We start from the raw sequence: 20,496 nt of genomic DNA, 5'->3' as shown, positions 1-20,496 counted from the left end.
GGGATGACTTTATTTATTTTTACATGGTGCTAAGAATAGAACCCAGTGCCTCACCCATGCTAGGCAAGCACTCTACAACTAAGCTACAGCCCAGCCATGACTTTGGGTTTTTTTTTTGTTTTTTGTTTTTTTTGTGTGTGTGGTGCTGGGGATTAAACCAGGGGCCTGTGCATGTGAGGCAATCACTCTACCAACTGAGCTATGTCCACAGCCCCTGACTTGGTTATTCTTGTCTCCTTTTCTCCTTACAAATACTTACATTTCAGCATATCTGTTGCCAGAGTCTCTGTCTCCAAGGCCACTCTTTTTTGCTTTCTTTTTCTCAGTTATTTATTTATTCATCTTGCTGTTACTGTAACAAGGGCTCTGCCACTCAGTTCTAAAAGGCTAGGAAGTCTAAGGTCAAGGGTCCACATCTGGTGAGAGCCTTCTTGCTGGTGGGAACTCTCTCGGAGTTTCTATGGATTGCAGGGCATCACATGGTGAGCCCATCCTACCTAGATAAATCATCAGCTAATGTTTCAACAGCTAAATGTTCCTAAAAATGATTCAATTTCATAAATTTTATTTCATAACTTCTATAAATTTTAGAGCCACTAGATATATGATTCTTAAAAGGCATTTTAGCATTGTATAAATTAATCCAGACTCTCACTATGTTTTTCCCTTTAACAGTATAGCACAAAGAATACTAGATTTAAAGCCCAAAGACATAAGTTCTAACATCCCATCAGTTATCAGCTGCTGACCCTAAAAAAAAAAAAAAAAAAAACTTAGGTAATTTAGCAATCTAGCTCTTCATCTAAAAAAAAATAAAATGTACTGGATCTCTTCCAATTCTAAATTTCACATAGAAATTTGAAGTACACACAGCACCATTTGCTGCGATTGAAGGAACACATAGTAGAAGAAGCTGGAATAAAATGGTTCAGCTATATCTTTATTTTGTGCAACAATTTACACATTCAGACCATTATACACTAAAATGTACACATAAAACTTGACCAATTTAAAGAAACAATATTAAAAACCTTACCCTATGTAGAATCCAGTGTTGATGTAAATATTCTAACCCTTGAAGAGTCATCAACATATAGGCTTTAATATGTGATGGTGTCAGCACAAGACTATTATCCTTTATTATAACCTATAAAGCAGATATACATACAGGCACACGTCATCATTCCAAATGAACTCTACCATATAAAAAAATTACAGAATTAAAATGCTTACATCCACATAGAATAGTCTCCAAAACAGATTATCCAAATCTCCTTTGAAGGTACTGTCAGAATTTCTAGTTAGATGATTAAAGATCATCTCTAGTTTGGGAAGAAAATAATGCTTCATATGCTTCAATTTTGTATAAAAGGGGCAGTCAGCTGTGATTTTTGCTTGATCTTTCTTCTGTATTCAGTAGTGCTTTAGGACACTGCCTCTTCCCAGCTCAGTCCATATGGTTAAGAAAATACTGACCCTCCCCCACCATCTGAGGCATTCAGAGGCAGGCAATTGATGCAGTCATGGTTATTACCACACTGCAGCCTCCTGGCCAAGAGACTGTCTGCCTCAGGGAAGGATGCATGATCTAAGACTAACCAATCAACCAAGGGAAGTACTTATTTATCCTAAAATCAAAGAGAACAAAGCCCAAAGGTAAAGAGGGAAAGAAAAAGGTAAAGAAAGATAGAGGCAGATCTCATGAAAATCAATGGGAGATCCGAGAGGAAAGGGATCAAGAGGAGAGAGGTGGAGAGGGAGGGAGAGGAAAAGTGCTCAGGAGTGATATTGGCCAAATTATATTGTTATATTGTGTATTATGTGTATGTATGAATATGGAAAAACAAATTTCATCAGCATGTACAACTATAATGCATCAATTAAGAAAAATTAGTTTAAAAAAATAGAGAGGCAGGAAAGGGCGGGGGGAACAAAAGCACTTTCTTACTTCAGGGATTATTAGATTCCAAGGATATAAGCTGACTGCCTGAACCTCCATTATTAAGTATGCCAAAAAAATGAAGAAAACTGAGGGAAAAAAAGACAATTGAAACAATGTAAAACTTGGTTCAGATGGCATTATTTGCAAGCTGTGCCAAAAGTCAGTTTATTCCTATATTTATCAGTTCTTTTTTATTCCTGGGTAGTGCTCCATTACATAGGCTACAACAAATTATACATTCACTAGATGGACATTGGATTTGTTTCCAGTTTTGTGATTAGGAATAAAGCTAAATATTTGTGTACCAAGTAATTTCTGTGTTGGCAATGTATATGTTTCTCTTACATACATAGCAGTGGTACTGCTAAATAACAATTAGTTATCGGTAACAATCACAATATTAGTGACATTTATGACAGAAAGATCTATCACCACAGGCTATACTTTATTGTCACCAGTTTGTGTGTGTGTGTGTGTGTGTGTATATATATATATATATATATTTTTTTTTTTTTTAAATATTTTTTTAGTTGTAGATGGACACATCTACAGTGATAGAGCCCCAACCACACCAGTTTGTATATTCAGTGTTTCTTTTACTACTTGATACTGTTATATGAAATCCTTTTTTTTCTTTTGACTTGTTTAGTAAATATGTATTTAACTACAAAAGAAACTACCAAACTGTTTCCAGTTTCTTGAATAGTTTCTTAACTATTATTATTTACATTCTCACCAATAGTGTATGAAAATTCCAGTTCTTCTATATCCTTGGTTTATCAGTATTTTGAGATTCCACTATGATTAATGAAAATCATATGAGATTTTATTTAATTTTTTTTAATTTGGCTTTCAAAAATATGGCTTTAATCTGAAAATATTGGGGGAAAGCTCAAAATTATCACAGGTTTAATGCTAATTTCTCTAAAAACAATGTAATAATCTATAGGGAAATTAGTAGACAAAAATAACTAATGAAATCCAAATTTCTGCATTTAGCACTGTGAAAACAGCCAACCATAGAAAAGAACTGAGAGATCCTTTTGATTTCAAAGTCCATCTATAGTTCAATAAAATTAAGCATTTTTTAAAATACTAGTCTATTTTTTTTAACATAGACACAATATCTTTGTTTATTTATTTTTTTATGTGGTGCTGAGGATTGAACCCGGCCGGTGCCTTATACATAGCAGTGGTAAACATAGCGAGGCAAACACTCTGCACTGAGCCACAACCCCACTCCTCTAGTCTATTAATGGTCTAACAAACATTTAGGTTCTTCTTCGATAAACTGGAGAAAAATATTCTCTAAGAATCTTAATCTTACCTCTAGATCAGTTTCCATAAAATCAAAAACAAGGCTAATATTTGATTTATGTCCAAAAGCATCAAGGAGCTGCAAAGCAAAAAAATTTAAAAGTTAAAATGTGATTCTCTATTTCATATACTTGTATGACAGTATTATACTAACTAAGGTAATTTTTTTTAATCCTGTAAAGCTCAAATTATTTTATTAAATTTAACATTTGTTCTTTTGTGAATAGTATTAAAGGAATTAGTATTTTTTTAAAAATTTTTTTAAGTTGTCAATGGACTTTTATTTATTGAGACGCGGTGCTGAGAATCAAACCCAGTACCTCACACATGCTAGGCAAGCACTCCGCCACTGAGCCACAACTCCAGCCCCTAAAGAAATTAGTATTTTGAGAAACAAAAATATTAAACTATTTTTTTAAATTTATATTTTACTTTTTAAAATATTTTTTAGTTATACATGGATGCAGTATCTTTGTTTAATTACTTTTATGTGGTGCTGAGGATTGAACCCAATACCTCACACATGGAAGGCGCTTGCTCTACCACTGAGCCACACCCCAGTTACCTATGTTTTTCTTTTACAGTATTGGGGATTGAACCTTAGACCTTGCACATGCTAGGCAAATACTCTACCTCTGAGCTACACTTGAGTCCCTAAACTACTTTTGTAAAAACTATTAAATACTTAAAAGCTTTCCTCCTAGATTTGGGGAGTTAATAAGAAATAAATTATGAAAACTATACCTCAGTCACCAATTAAAAAAAAAAAAATTCCCGGGCTGGGGATGTGGCTCAAGCGGTAGCACGCTTGCCTGGCATGCGTGCGGCCCGAGTTCGATCCTCAGCACCATATACAAACAAAGATGTTGTGTCCGCCGAAAACTAAAAAAAAATATTTAAAAAAAAAAAAAAAAATTCTTTTTCTCTCTCTTAAAAAAAAAAATTCCCAAGCAGAATGCTTAAAAACAAAAAATCCATGCCAGGTACAGTGGCATGTGCTGCATTCCCAGCTCTCAAGAGGCAGAGGCAGGAGGATCACTTGAGTCCAGGGGTTTAAGACCAGCCTTGAAACATATGAGACCTATGAGACCAATCTTAAAAAAATTAATAATAATACTCTAGGGGGATATGATGTACTGGTACAGCAGTTGCCTAGCATGTGCCAAGTTCCTTCAATCTCTATTCTACAAATAAAGAAAGAAAGAAAGAAAAAAAGAGGGGGGAAAAAAATCCTTGAAATAGCAGTAGCTACCATTAAGTGAATGAGTACATTCTCCATGGCAGGAACTAATCCAGATACATGTATTCAAATAGGTAGTCTTGCAACAAACTTATGAGGTAGGGACTATACATTAGTATTAGTATTAGTATTAGTATTTTGCAGTGCTAGGAATCAAACCCAGAGCCTCAGACATGCTACGCAAGCTGTCTTCCATTGAGGTACAGTCCCAGCCCAGAATGTGGTTTAAAAGAAACTTGTTCAAGGTCTTACACAGGACAAATAAAGGGTTTTGAATGCACTATGCTAGTGCTCTTTAGAATTCAAAATGATTTCTGGCAAAATGAACCTATGTCAACATTTTTTTTTTTGACATTTGATTTATTTTATCAGTAGTATGATTTTTAAGACATTTCCTATACAATTAGGATAGAAAACACATTTCAAACAGATAAACTTTAAAGCTTTTTTCAAGTCTCATCTACAACAACTCATCTTACTAATCCTTCAATCAAAATCAATATCTGGGGCTGGGAACATAGCTCATTTTGTAGAGTACCTGCCTTGCATGCACAAGGCCCTGGGTTCAATCCCCAGTACCACCAAAAAAAAAAAAAAAAAAAAATCAATATCTACCACATTAAAAAAGGGCAGGGTCCCAAATATTAAATAACTCAGATCATACTCACACCAATTATATTTGGATGACTTAGCTCCTGTAATAATTTTATCTCTCTTAGGGCTGTTCTATTTATACCTATGGAAAAAGGCAAAGCAAAAAATGAACAATGATTCTCAAATCTCCAACCATCCTACAAATATGTTTTTGAAGAAAGGATGGTCATCTCAGAAAATAGAAACAAACATTACAAAGAAAAATAAAGGCAATTCTGACAAATCAATTTTTATTATTTTTAAATTTGTTTTAGTTGTTGATGGAACTTTATTTCATTTATGTGTTTTTATATGTGATGCTGAGAATCAAACCCAGTGCCTCACACATGCTAGTACACAAGCGCTCTACCATTGAGCCACAACCCCAGACTTTGGTTTTACTTTTAAAGTTGCTTAACACAGACTGTGATGAGTAGTAAAAAAAAGTATCTGCATTATATGTAACATATCAAATCTGAAGACCATTAGACAAAGTACATATATTAGTGTGTAGCATATATGTGATAATTAGGTTCTTTTCTCTTCCCTACAAATATTAAGGGCAGATTATTTGTGCTAAAAGCAAACAAATGATAAGACAGTATCTTTTCTAACACAAAGGATATAATTCAAAATAAAGATCTGGTGCTGCCCCTACCTCCTTTTTTTTCTTTGTAGTCCTAGGAATTGAACCCAGGGCCTTATACAAGCTAGGTAAGAGCTCTACTACTTAGGCCAGGTGCAGTGGTGCATGCCTGTAATCCCAGCAGCTCAGGAGGCTGAGACTCGAGGATTTTGAGTTCAAAGCCAGCCTCATCAAAAAAAAGTGAGGCATTAAGCAACTCAGTGAGACCCTGTCTCTAAACAAAATACAAAATAGGTCTGGGGATGTGGCTCAGTTGGTAAAATGTCCCTGATATTAATCCCTGGTAGCCCCTGCAAAAGACAGCTCTGCTACTGAGGTACATTTCTTTTTCTTTTTTTTTTTTAATTAATTTCCCCCTCTCTCTCTTTTTTTTTTTTTTTTTTTTTTTGAGAGAGAGAGAGAGAGAGAGAATTTTTTAAGTTTTTGGCGGACCCAACATCTTTGTTGTTATGTGGTGCTGAGGATCGAACCCGGGCCGCATGCCAGGCGAGCACGCTACCGCTTGAGCCACATCCCCAGCCCCCTGAGGTACATTTCTAACCCTTTTCATTTTGAGAAACGGTTTGCCCAGGCTGGACTTGAACTTGTGATCCTATTCCTTCAGTCTCATAGTAGCTGGGATTATAGGCACGTGTTTTAATAAGAACTATTTTGCGATGACTAAGAAATAAATCTTTTTGATAGCCTCTTCAACAAATGATTCTGGGAAAACTGGGAATCCACATGTAGTAAAATGAAATTAAACCCCTATCTCTCACCCTGCACAAAAATCAACTCAACAGTGGATCAAAAGACTTAGGCACTAGAACAGAGACAGACCTTCACCTAACAAAAGAAAAAGCAGGCCCAAATCTTCACCATGTTGGCTTAAGAAATAACTTCTTTAACAAGACTCCTAAAGCACAATAAGCAAAATCAAGAATCAATAAATGGGGGGCTAGTGGTATAGACCTTGTCTAGCACGTGTGAGGCACTGGGTTCAATCCTCAGCACCACATAAAAATAAAATAAAGGTATTGTGTCCACCTACAACTAAAATAATACATTAAAAATAAGAGAATCAATAAATAAAAAGCTTCTTCACAGCAAAGAAACAATCAAAAACATGAAGAGAGAGCTTATAGAATAGGAAAAAAATCTACCGCAGCATCTCAGATAGAGCATTAATCACCAAGATATATAAAGAACTCAAAAAAAAAACTTAACACCAAAAAACAAATAACTCTATTAATAAGTGGGCAAAGGAACTGAATACACACCTCACAGAAGAAATACAATTGATCAATATATGAAAAAACGTTCAACATTTCTACCAATTAGAGAAATGCAAATCAAAATGAAACTGAGATTCCATCTCACTCTAGTCAGAATGGCAATCATCAAGAATACAAGCAATAAATGCTGGTGAAGATGTAGGGGAGGAAGGTACACTCTTACTGACAAGACTGCAAATCCGCGCACTATGGAAAGCAGTGTGGAGATTCCTCAGAAAACTTGGAATGTTACCATCATTTGACCTAGTCATCCCACTCCTAGGTTTATACCCAAAGGATTTAAAATCAGCATACTACATTGATGCAGCCACATCAACGTTTATAGCATCTCAATTTCGAATAGCTAAAATATGGAACCAACTTGGTGTCCTTCAACAGAGGTAGGGGTAAGGAAACTGTGGTATATATACACAATGGAATATTATTCAGCCTTAAAGAATAATAAAATTATGGCATTTGCCAGTCAATAGATGGAAACAGAGAATAATATGTTAAATGAAATAAGCCAAGAACAAAAGGCCAAATGTTTTCTCTGACATGCAGATGCTAATTCACAATAAGTGGGGAAGGGGAAGAATAGAGGTATTTTGGACTAGACAAAGGGGAGTGAAGAGAGCAAAAGGGGCATGGAGGTAGGAATAACAGTAGAATGAATCAGACATTATTATCCTCTGTGTATATATGATACATGACCTGTGTAACTCTAAATCATGTACAGACAAACGAGAAGTTATACTCCATTTATGTATGATGTGTTAAAATGCATTCTGTTATGTATAACTAATTAGAAAAATTTTAAAGACATCTATGCAATATAAAGATCAACATAGAAACATAAAAGAAATCTTTTCTCCGTGTATGCATTTTGTAGCGAACTTTGTGTATTTCCATGAAGATGTAGCCTTAATTTTTTAAACATTTTTAAAATTTTTAGTTGTAGATGGACACGATGCCTTTATTTATTTTATTTATTCATATATGATGCTGAGTATCAAACCCAGTGCTCCAACACATGTGAGGTAGGTGCTCTATCACTGAGGCACATCCCCAACCCCTCAATTTTCAAAGTAATTAGAAGCTCAGAAATAGAAAAAACAATGCTTCTAATACCTAAAACAGTAATGAGGACAGCAAGACAAGGCAACTTGCTGCCTTCCATTTACTTAAGTATTTGAATGTTCCTCTGAACACTCAAATAGTGAAAATCATCAAATGTCCTCTCTCTGTCCTAAGTCTATCTTTATTTGGGGAGGAACACTACAAAAACTCTATCCAAAACCACTGCTAAATCTTAATAATAATTTGATTATTTCCTAAGTAAGAGTAAGAACATTTCCTAATTTGTCAGATTATTTGAAATACTTACCATCTTTAGCTTCTGATCTATGTCCAAGTTTGATCTAATATAGAAAACACAAACACAAATATTAAAATTAGATAATTATGCAGACTAAACACTTAACCTATTAAACACTTTTTTTAATCTCTCTTGGTTTATTAATAAACAACTTTTTTTAAAAAAAATTTTTTTAGCTGTAGATGGACACAATACCTTTATTTATTTGTTTTTGTTTTTATGTGGTGCCGGGGATCGAACCCAGTGCCTCACACATGCTAGGCAAGTACTCTACCACTGAGCCACAACCCCAGCCCTTATTAAACATTTTTTAAAAAATTTTTTTATTTTTTTTTGAAGATATTTTGAATGGAGTGGTTGTCCTCATTTCCATTTCAGAGGATTTGTCGCTGATATACAGGAATTCCTCAATAGGACACCCATAGCACAAAAGTTAATAACTAGAATCAACAAATGGGACTTACTCAAACTAAAAAGTTTTTTCTCAGCAAAAGAAACAATAAGAGAGGTAAATAGAGAGCCTACATCCTGGGAACAAATCTTTACTCCTCACACTTCAGATAGAGCCCTAATATCCAGAGTATACAAAGAACTCAAAAAATTAGACAATAAGAGAACAAACAACCCAATCAACAAATGGGCCAAGGACCTGAACAGACACTTCTCAGAGGAGGACATACAATCAATCAACAAGTACATGAAAAAATGCTCACCATCTCTAGCAGTCAGAGAAATGCAAATCAAAACCACCCTAAGATACCATCTCACTCCAGTTAGATTGGCAGTCATTATGAAGTCAAACAACAACAAGTGCTGGCGAGGATGTGGGGAAAAGGGTACACTTGTACATTGCTGGTGGGACTGCAGATTGGTGCAGCCAATTTGGAAAGCAGTATGGAGATTTCTTGGAAAGCTGGGAATGGAGCCACCATTTGACCCAGCTATTCCCCTTCTTGGTCTATTCCCTAAAGACCTAAAAAGAGCATGCTACAGGGACACTGCTACATCGATGTTCATAGCAGCACAGTTCACAATAGCAAGACTGTGGAACCAACCTAGATGCCCTTCAATAGATGAATGGATTAAAAAAATGTGGCATTTATACACAATGGAGTATTACTCTGCATTAAAAAATGACAAAATCATAGAATTTACAGGGAAATGGATGGCATTAGAGCAGATTATGCTAAGTGAAGCTAGCCAATCCCTAAAAAACAAATGCCAAATGTCTTCTTTGATATAAGGAGAGTAACTAAGATCAGAGTAGGGACGAAGAGCAGGAGAAGAAGATTAACATTTAACAGGGATGAGAAGTGGGAGGGAAAGGGAGAGAGAAGGGAAATTGCATGGTAATGGAAGGAGACCCTCAGGGTTATACAGTGGAGGGGGTAGAGAGAGAGGAGGGGAGGGGAGGGGAGAGGTGGGGAGGGGGGAGGGTGGAGGATGGGAAAGGCAGCGGAGCACAACAGACACTAGTATGGCAATATGTAAATCAATGGATGTGTAACTGATGTGATTCTGCAATCTGTGTATGGGGTGAAGGTGGGAGTTCATAACCCACTTGAATCAAAGTGTGGAATATGATATGTCAAGAAATTTGTAATGTTTTGAACAACCCACAATAAAAAATTTAAAAAAAAAAATTTTTTTATTAGTTGTTGATGGAACTTTATTTTATTTATTTAATTACTTACATGCAGTGCTGAGAATCAAATCCAGTGCCTCACACATGCTAGGCAAGTGCTCTACCACTGAGCCACAGCCCTAAACTATTAAACATTTTAAAAACTAATCTCATGAAGTTTTCTACTTCATCATCCAGATTCAAAAATAACTAATATTTTGCTACAATTTACTTCATTCATGCATCCTTTCCTCTTTTGCTGGCTAAAATACTTAAAAGAAAATCCAAGTCTTTGTGTCATTTTACCCTTATACAATTAAGTAAACAACTCTAAAACATGGACATTCTTATATAACCATAAAGCCATTTTCTTTTTTTTTTTTTTTAAGGAGAGAGAGAGAGAGAGAATTTATTTTTAATATTTATTTTTTAGTTCTCGGCAGACACAACATCTTTTGTTTGTATGTGGTGCTGAGGACTGAACCCGGGCCGCACACATGCCAGGTGAGCGCGCTACCGCTTGAGCCATACCCCCAGCCCATAAAGCCATTTTCAAATTTAACATAATTAACAATATTGGCACAGAAGCACCTAATACCTAATTCCTATACAAATTTTCCTATTTCAAATTTCCCAATTAGATTATACAGTAGTCAAGACAATTTTGAAGAAAAAACAACATGTATGAGACTTTAAAATTTTCAAGACTTATTATAAAGTAAAAATAATTAAAAATACTGTAGTACTTCAGCAGATAATGGGGGGAAAATCAGTCACTAGAACAAAATAGCATGCTTAGAAATGGATCCAAGTATATACTGGAACTTGGCATAACAAGTGTATGGGGTAAAAGAACAGGCAATCAATAGTGTTAGGATAGCGGGGGAAAATATTAGATCCCCCCATCACATAATACAGAGAAGTTACAGATGGAATAAAGACCTAAATGTTAAAATGAATACTTTAAAATTCCATAGGAAAATTCCTTGTAGGAATGTTCTTATATAGGAAATAGGAGAGTACACAAAAAGGGAACCTACAAAGGAAAAAACTGACAAATTCAACCATGTTAACTTAAATACCTTAAAAGATATCACAAGTAGCCCGATTCGGTGATGCGTGCCTGTAATCCCCACAGCCCAAGAGGGCTGAGGCAGGATGATCTCGAGTTCAAAGCCAGCCTCAGCAAAAAGTAAGGTGCTAAACAACTCAATGAGACCCTATCTCTAGATAAAATACAAAAAAGGGCTGAGGATGTGGCTCAGTGGTCGAGTGTTCCTGAGTTCAACCCCCAGTTTAAAAAAAAAAAAACCTTAAATAAACTAAAGCTTAGCTAAAAACTGGAAGATGTTAACTGCAATGTATATTTCTAAGGATCAATATTCAGAATATATAATAAATTTCAACAAATTAACACAAAGAAAAAAATTTAAGCAACCTGTGCTGAGGATGTAATACAGACAGAGCACAGAGGTTTGCCTGGCATTTGTGAGGGCTCTGAGTTCAATCCCCAGTAACACACACATACACCCCATAAGCATCCCAAAGAAAAACAAACAGGGGAAAAAAACCTAAGTCAAAAATTCTAAGATGAAACTCACTAGTAAACAAAAAAACATTAACTGAAACAACAAACATTCCATTTCAACTCATCTAAATGACAAAATGTCTTAATGAATGACAATACAAATATGTTGAAAGTATGGTGGAAGGTAAACTTAATCCAGACATGTCAGAGAGCAACTTGACCTTATCTGGTGAAGATGATGTTGTTAATATTCTGAAACAAAAATTCATAATTGGTCTCAAATATAGATACATTCTCTAAAGAAGCTAAAATATGCATACAAGATGATTCATAAAGACTATTCATAGAGCCAAGTATGGTGGCACACACCTGTAATCCCAGCAGCTCAGAAGGCTGAGGCAGTATGATCACAGTTTCAAAGCCAACCTCAGCAATTTGGCAAGGCTTATAAGCAACCTAGTGAGAACCTGTCTCAAAAAAAAAAAAAAAAATTAAAGGGCTGGGGATGTGGCTTAATGGTTAATAAGCACCCTTGGGTTCGATTCCTGGTACCAAACAAACAAACAAACCAGATTGTCAATAAAAGGGCTATTATCAACAGAGTTTGAAAATTTCAGTATAGCACACCTTTGTAATCCCAGCCTCTTGGGAGGATGAGGCAGAAGGGTAGAAAGTTTGAGGCCTCATCATATACAAACAGGAAACCAGAAGAATGAGAAGTTATACTCCACATATGTATAATGTGTCAAAATACATTCTACTATCATGTATAAATAAGAACAAATTTTTAAAAATAAAAGAAAGTTTGAAGCCAGGTTCAGCAATTTAGCAAGATTCTGCCTCAAAATAAAAAAAAAGACTGCCAGGCTTGGTGGTGCATGCCTATAATCCCAGTGGCTTGGGAGGTTGAGACACGAGGATCTTTGAGTTCAAAGCCAGCCTTACCAACTTAGCGAGGCACTAAGCAACTCAGTTGAGACCCTCTCTCTAAGTCAAATACAAAATAGGGCTGGGAATATAGCTTAGTGGTATAGTGCCCAGGGTTCATTCCCCAGAACCACAAAGAAAAAAAAAATCTGTAGAGTTACATATAATGGAATCTAATCAATGAGTATGAATAAACCATGATATATATATATATATCTCAATATAGAAAATTTCATGATATTGATTCAGAAAATTATAAAAGAATATATATTAAATAAATATGTGTAGGTCTATGTGTGTGTGTGTGTGTGTGTATACATATATATATATATATATAGCTTAAAAGCATGCAAACATTATATATTGAACTGACATACATCTATTTTGGACCAATACTGAAAAAAGAAAACTGACCCAAAATGCTCACTAGGGGACTGACTAAATTAGGAAATATGGGAAACAAATTCAATATGATCTTCTTTTGGTCCTGAGGATTGAACCCACTAGGGCATAATGAGCACTGTTCTACCCCAAAGCTAAACTTCTAGCCCCAATATGATCTTTTTAAAAGAATGAGGAAGATCAATGATTTTTAAAAGTCCAAGACCCATTAGGTAAAAGGGTAAAAGAGGGTAAAGAGTAGCTTCTTTAATGATTTCTTTTTTTGTAAACTTAAATATGCATTTTAACAAAAGAATGGGAATAGAAATTAGGAGTGTTGGAACAGGAAGGTCCAAAGCACCAAATCCTCCATATTCATAGTAGAAAGTAAAAATAATGCCTAAAATTGGGGAAACAAACAAAACACACATACAACACTCAAAAAAAAAAACCAAAAAAAAAAACACCTATGTATTTTATTTTTTTTTTAATGGACACGCATGCCTGTAATCCCAGCAGCTCAGGAGGCTGAGACAGGAGGATTTCAAGTTTAAAGACAGCCTCAGCAATGGCAAGGCACTAAGGAACTCAGTTGAGATCATCTCTAAATAAAATACAAAATTTGAGCTGGCGATGTGGCTCAGTGGTCGAGTGCCCTTGAGTTCTATCCCTGGTACCAAAAATAAAAAAATAAAAAGAAAGTGGTTGCTCTGAAGAATGAAAACCAGGGGTAGAGGAGTTAGGCATGTTAAAAGCCTTGGCCTATTAACTGACTTTAAAACCATAAAAATATATCATTTGAAATAAAATAAAAACTAAATATATAAGTACATGTATGAAGACACGAATGGTATGAAAATACTTTGTGTACAACCAATGACTTGAAAAATTGTGCTCTATGTGTAATATGAAATGAATTGCATTCTGCCATCATATATAATAAATTAGAATAAATAATTTAATAAAAAACTAAATATAATTTAAACTATCTTTAAGGGGGAAAAAGTCTACCACAGAGAAAAAGGCTGGATTTTAAGTCCTAATTAACACTAAAAACAAGCAACAGAAAACATTTGGGGGCTGGGGCTGTAGCTCAGTGGTAGAGTACTTGCCTACCGTATTAGGCGCCAAGGTCGATCCTCAGCACCACATAAAAATAAATAAAATACAGGTATTGTGTCCATCTACAACTAAAGATATTTAAACACACACACACACACACACACACACACACACACACACACACTTGGACTTTCAGAAAACTACAGAACTCAATATGCCAACAGTACCAGTCAAGTCAATATCCTTTTTGTTTCTGAGACAGACTCTTGTCATGTTCTATAGGTTAGCCTCAAACTCCTGGACTCAGGTGATCCCCCTGCCTCCGCCTCCACCTCCCCTGTGTTAGGAACATAAACACACACCACCACACCCAGCTAATTCGATACCTTTTGTTTTTTTTTTAAGTTGTAGATAGACACAATACCTTTATTTTATAAGGGCCTGAGAATTGAACCCAGCACCTCACACGTGCTAGGCCATGCTCTATCGTCAAGCACAATCCCAGCCCCATAAAGAGTTGCCTATAATATGCTTGCCATAGTCCTAGCTATAATGTGAATGGAATTAAACAGACAATAAACTCAGGTAAGAGAATTTCAATTTTGATAAATATCATGAAGATGAGAAGGAACAAATGCAAAGACAACAGAGAAGGAAGGATGCATACCTATTTTATCTGGAATGAACACAGAAGGCCTCTATGTGGAGTACACATCTGAGTGAAACCTTAATAAGCAATCAGCCACTTCAAGTTCTATAAAGAAACAACCAGAAGGCAAAGCAAATGCAATAATCTTGGGAATGAAATGAATTTACGGGGTCCGAGGAACAGAAAGAAAGTTGGTGAGATGGGGAACAAAGCACTAGAACTGAAAGATGACAAGGAAGTCAGAAGAGTTGAGGATTTTGCAAGGGAGTGGCCATAATGATGGATCACAAAACATAAGCTGGAAAACAAGGATATCAGAAAAGTAAATAATAATACAGCAAACATAAGGATGGCAGGAATAACTAAGATAAAAAAAGAAAGAAAGCCAGGTATTAAGTGAATAAGAGTGTGGGGGAGGCTGGAAATGAAAGCCTGATGATACACTTCAAAGAAGTTAGGGTTTTTGAAGAACAAATTCAAAGTAGCAACAGAACAAAAGCACATAGAGGTAACTTACTCCACTACCAGGCCCTGAGACAGGTGAGACAAACAGTCTCTCCTTAAAAGTGTTATCAATTTCAATAGCATGAGGAAAAGCAACCAACCTGGCTCACATCAGGACACCTGAATTCAAATCCTAACTTCAGCAATTACTAGCTTTGTATTCTTGACAAGTCACTTAACTAACCTTTCTCAGTCTCAATTTCTGAGTGCAAAATAGGAATTCTTTTAACTATTTTTACAAGCTGTTTGGAGGGGTAAGTGAAAAAAGTGTAGGTCAAAGTGCCTAGCATACAGAAATGTTAGCTACTTATGAATAAGTCTTTTAAATGAATCTAAGTTTAAAAACAGTTTAAGTCCTTTTAGAAAATGCACCACATTAGGTTTTTTGTTTGTTTTCTGGTACCGGGAAATGAACCACTGAGCTGCCACTCCGGGCCTTCTTTATTTTTATTTTGAGACAGGGTTGCTGAGGTTAGTATGGAAATTACATCCTCCTGCCTCAGCCTCCCAAGTCTCTGGGATTAAAGACATGGGTCACTGCAGCTGGCTACATTCGTGTTGTTAATGCTACTGAAAACCTTTCATGTAAATCTGTACAAAGAAATTATAAATATGCACACAGAATGTGGATGCAGATAGGACAGAACTGTGACCTAAAAAGAAAGTTTTGAAGACTGAACAGATGGGCAGTACCTGCCCCTTTAGTCAATATCCGAGTTCATGCAGCAAAAATAACATACAGCTTCCTCTTCGTTTCACTTTAATTTAAATTAATGGAACAAAGACTGGTTCGATTCCATAGTTCCCTCCTTGGAACACAAGGCACTAATTAATGCTATTTTCTCTGGAAATAACATGAGTAACTTCTGATTTTTCAGAGTACCATCAAGAGTAGTAAAATGGCCACCAATCAATTCATAATACAGACACCTTGAAGGAGACTTGAAGGAAAAAAACAACATAAAAGACAACTTACTTTCTTAATGGCGACTATTTGGTTGGTGTTCTTATCTCTGGCCTTATAAACCGTGGCAAACTATAAAGAAAAACGGGAATAACGTTAAGTTTGTTTGCCTTTTTTTTCTTTTTTTACATTTGGGGAACTAAAGAACCCAGGGTTCTGAAAGGACTCGCGGCGGCTTGGAATGTGGTCGGGCAATCCGAGTCCCGCTCCAGCCAGTTCTTCAGAAGGACCGCGCCTCAGGGTTCACTTCCAGGATGTCGATAGGATCAATGGGCAACAGGAGAGTGTGCGCTGCCTGCCCCCACCCAAGAAGAACGAGCTTCCACAAGAAAACCTGCAAATCTGTGAGGCGCCGCGATGCTCCCCGCTCGGGGTCCTCCCAATCCAGTCCCAGAGCCTCACCTGTCCCTCCCCAAGGAAGTCCAGTTTCTCATAGCGCTTTGCTCGAGACTTCACGTCTAAAGCCATCAGGCGCTCGAAGCCTGACTCTGGTGGAAAGGGACAAGCGTTCAAGACAGCAGGAATTTAAAGCTACCTGAAAGCGTCCAACAGCCACTTCCGTTCGCTGGGCGCTGACGCCTATTAGCTCCGCCCCCACTTCCGGGGTGAGCGGTGTTGCTGTTAAAGGGGCCCGGGCACAGCCAGCCCCTACCAAAGCTAAGCTAACCCGGGACTGTAGCCTTCGCCTTCCCTGGTCATGTGATTCCTGTTGGTGCGGAAAGCGGAGTGTTTTCAGTGACTGTTTTATCATCCTGTTACCGTTTTAACTTGGATATATATATTTTTTTCACTACCAAGGACAAATCAACGTTCTGATACGAAATTCAGGATTTGGTGGGTGTGCATGATTATGGAAGACTAGACCTTTACCTTATCTCGCTTTCTAGTTCATGCTCGAGCGCGTCCTGGCGCCACGGTTGCCATGGACGCCAAACCTTGAAATCTCTTGTTAAGATGAGTGCCAAATTCTTAAAAGCTAATCAACAACTAAATCAGTCCCGTTATGAAGAAACAGGCTCAGGGAAACAAAATCCAACGGTACTGAAACAGCTTCTGGTCCTCTACTCTAAAATGGAAAATCGACTACATCATAGGCGGTTGTGAGGGTTAAATGAAAGGAGAAAGTTTAGGTATAGTAACTAAGCGAGTAAGAGTTAGCTGTGACCGGTGCGATGGCGTAGGCCAGTAATCCCAGCAGCTTGAGAGGATCCAGAATTCAAAGCTAGCCTCAGCAAAAGCAAGGCGCTAAGCAACTCAGTGAGACCCTGTCTCTAAATAAAATACAAAATGCTGAAGATGTGGCTCAGTGGTCGAGTTCCCTGATTTCAATCCTTAGTACCCGCCCCCGGGGGCGGGGGGGGGGTAGTTAACTGTAATCAGCAGGTAACAAAACAAAAATCCCCATCTTCTAAAGGGAGGAGATTTAAAAAAAAAAAAAAAGTCGAGTATTATAATGCACAATGATAAGTGCTATAAATATAAGAGAGAATGGGGAGAGTGATGGGGGCGTTGCAGTTTTAAATAGGGTGGTATAAGGACCTTATTGAAAAGGCACTGGAGGAATTGGGCAGCCAAGTGATGTAATCAGACTATGTTTTGGAATGGTGGCGCAAGCCTGTAATCCCAGCTACTCGGAGATACCGAAGCAGAGAGATCTCAAATTCGAGGCTAGCGTCTTGCAATTTATCGAGACTCTGTCATAAATAGTTACTAAATAAATAAATAATCTTGAACGGCTGGGGTTCAATCCCCAGTACCACAAAACAAAGTTTGATTCTGGCTGTTTCTGGAGACTACACCTCTAGATTTAGAGGGGCAAGAAAGACTGCTGGTGAATTATTGCTGTAATCCAGAGGGCTCTACTAGGGTAGTACCAGTTTAGCTTCCAGGCAATAGGGATTTGCTGACAAGCTAGATATGGTTAGGAAGGCGGGGTGGCAGATTCCAATAGTCTGAGCTGAAACAGCTGTCAACATGGAAATGTTACCCCTTTTCCTCTTTTTTTTTCTTTTTAGTTTATGTGTGGTGCTGGGGGTTGAACCCAGAGCCTTGTGCATTCGAGGCAAGTACTCTACCAACTGAGCTATGTCCCCAGCCCAAATATCCCTTTTCTTTACATTAGATGTTTCTAAGAGTTGAGAATCCTAATTTTCAAAGATATGTTGAAGATGGCAGAATTCTAAGGCCAGTAATCTAGACAAATTTAGTGTAGCATATTTCAGTTTTTGCTCTTGAACCAGACTGCCTGATTTTGAATACTAACCCACCGGTATTCAGTCACTAGATGACTTAAGCAAATTATTATCTGAACTTAATCTGAAGTTAGTTTCCTCCTCTGTAACAGGATTACTGCAAGACTTAAATGACTTCACATTTGTAAAGCCGGTTTATGTTCACCATTACTATTATTATCTTTCAGCCCTTTGTCACTACTCACTACTTGGGTCTCATACATTACAGAAACACACCATCTTTACCACTTTTTTTTTTTTTTTTGTGCAGGGGGCAGCATAGGTACTAGAGATTAAACCCAGGGGCACATTATCACTAAGCCCTTTTATTATTTTTTAATTTTTATTTTATTGGTTTTTTACTTATACATAACATTAGGGTTCATTGTGACATAATTATAAAAGCATGGAATATAATTTGTTCTAATTCATTCCCCAGTACTTCCCCTTAACCTCCCCTCTTCACCCCCCTGTTCCTTTCCCTTTACCACTGATCTTTCTTATTTGTAGACTTTTTTTTAAATTAGTAGCTTGTGGATATACATGATGGTGAGATTCACTATGGTATATTCATAAATGTACATAGGAAAGTTAGGTCAGATTCATTCCACTGTTCTTTCCCTATCCCATTTGTCCTCCTCCCTTTTATTTCCCTTCATCTACTCCATTGATCTTTCTTCTTTTTTTTAATCCCTCTTCCTATTTTGGATTAGCTTCCCCATATCAGAGAAAACATTCAGACTTTGTTTTTTTGAGATTGACTTATTTCAGTTACCATGATAGTATTCAGTTCCATCCATTTACTGGCTGATATCTTCAGACTTATTTATTTATAAAATGCAAGGCTTTGATGGGCATGGTGGCACATGTCTGTAATCCCAATGACTTGGGAGGCTCAGGCAGGAGGATTGCAAGTTTGAGGCTAGTCTCTGTAACTTAGCAAGACCCTGTCTGAAAAAAAAAAAAAATGGTCTGTGGCTGTGGCTCAGTGTTTAAGTACCCCTAGGTTAAATCCCTGGTATCAAAAAAATAAAAATAAATAAAACCAAGGGCCTCACACATGCTAAGCACACATTGAAACACTAAATGACTAGCTTAGAACATTTTCGAATAAGGTAACTAAAGCAGTTAAACGATATTCTTCAGAAATAAGGTTGTGTATATAAAACCATTAAATATCTGCATAGCATTTTAGCTTACAAAGTACTTCTATAGGCTGGGGTTGTAGCTCAGTAGTAGAGCACTCACCTATCATTTGTGAGGCACTGGGTTTGATCCTCAGCACCATATAAAAACAAATTAATAAAACAAAAGAGGCTGAGATTGAGGCTTAATGATACAGCGCTTGCCTAGCCGGTGTGAGGTGCTGGGTTCGATCCTCAGCACCACATAAAAATTTAAAAAATATATAAAAATAAAGGTATTGTGCCCATCTACAACTAAAAATATTTTTTAAAATTAGTATTTTTAAAAAGTACTTCTATACATGTGATTTAGCCAGATTTCAAGGCCATAATGATCTTTGCCTTCTGGCATTTTTTTTAAATATTTATTTTTTTAGACATAGGTGGACACATATTTGTATGTGGTGCTGGGGATCGAACCCAGTGCCTTATGCATGATAGGCGAGCACTCTACTTCTGAGCCACAGCCCCAACCCTGCCTTCTGGCATTAATGTACTTCTCCCACAATTAAACAAGCTGTTCTGAGTGATTAATTGAATATGGCAGAATGTGGGGTATGATTTCTGAGACGAGATCATAAAAGGCATTACTGCTTCTCACTTGCGTACTTAATTCATTTGCTCTGGGGAAGGACAGTCACATCATTAAATTTATTCAGGCAGTTCTTTGGAGAGGCCTATGTGAAAAGGAACTGAGGTCTCCTACCAACAGCCAGCATCAATTTGCTTGCCATGAGTAAGCCACCTTAGAGGTGATCAAGCTCCAGCCAGACTTTCAAATTACTGCAGCCCCAGATAATATCTGATGGAAGCCTCATGGAAAAGTCAGAACTGCCCAGGGAAGCTGCTTCTCAATTCCTGACCAAGAAAAACCATGAATTATTAATTATTATTGTTTTTAGCCACTTAACTTTTGAGGTGATTGATTATAAATCGATTGCTAATTAATTTGATCTTACCTATCACATTGCATAGTACTGGAGAGGAAAGCTGATACTTGGACAAATTAAGCAATTTGCTGATGGTTACATAC

General features: G+C 36.9%; 1 protein-coding gene across 5 annotated transcripts in view; it reads right to left on the bottom strand.

Moving 5' to 3' along the window:
• The window catches only part of Cdk7 (cyclin dependent kinase 7), a 34,169-nt gene extending 17,542 nt beyond the window's left edge, over positions 1-16,627 (bottom strand). Inside the window, exons 1-7 of one of the 5 annotated variants that reach the window (XM_058583089.1) lie at positions 16,451-16,508; positions 16,061-16,120; positions 11,931-12,028; positions 8,419-8,452; positions 5,170-5,235; positions 3,270-3,338; positions 1,037-1,147 (exon numbers count right to left, since the gene is read on the bottom strand). In XM_058583089.1, coding sequence (XP_058439072.1) covers positions 1,037-1,147; positions 3,270-3,287 — 129 coding nt within the window. In that variant the 5' untranslated portion in view covers positions 3,288-3,338; positions 5,170-5,235; positions 8,419-8,452; ... (1 more) ...; positions 16,061-16,120; positions 16,451-16,508. Of the gene's footprint in view, positions 1-1,036; positions 1,148-3,269; positions 3,339-5,167; positions 5,236-8,418; positions 8,453-11,930; positions 12,029-16,060; positions 16,121-16,450 lie in introns of those variants that run through there. The other 4 variants (XM_046456145.2, XM_046456146.2, XM_058583088.1 and 1 more) reach the window with 4 other exon arrangements.
• Positions 16,628-20,496: the final 3,869 nt, after the last annotated feature.

The sequence above is a fragment of the Marmota monax genome, unplaced genomic scaffold, assembly GCF_021218885.2.
Source record: "Marmota monax isolate L192 unplaced genomic scaffold, Marmota_monax_Labrador192_F-V1.1 WCK01_AAM20220418_F8-fsc00130, whole genome shotgun sequence".
Classification (NCBI taxonomy): Eukaryota; Metazoa; Chordata; class Mammalia; order Rodentia; family Sciuridae; genus Marmota; species Marmota monax.
This window is presented reverse-complemented; position numbering and strand designations above follow the sequence as displayed.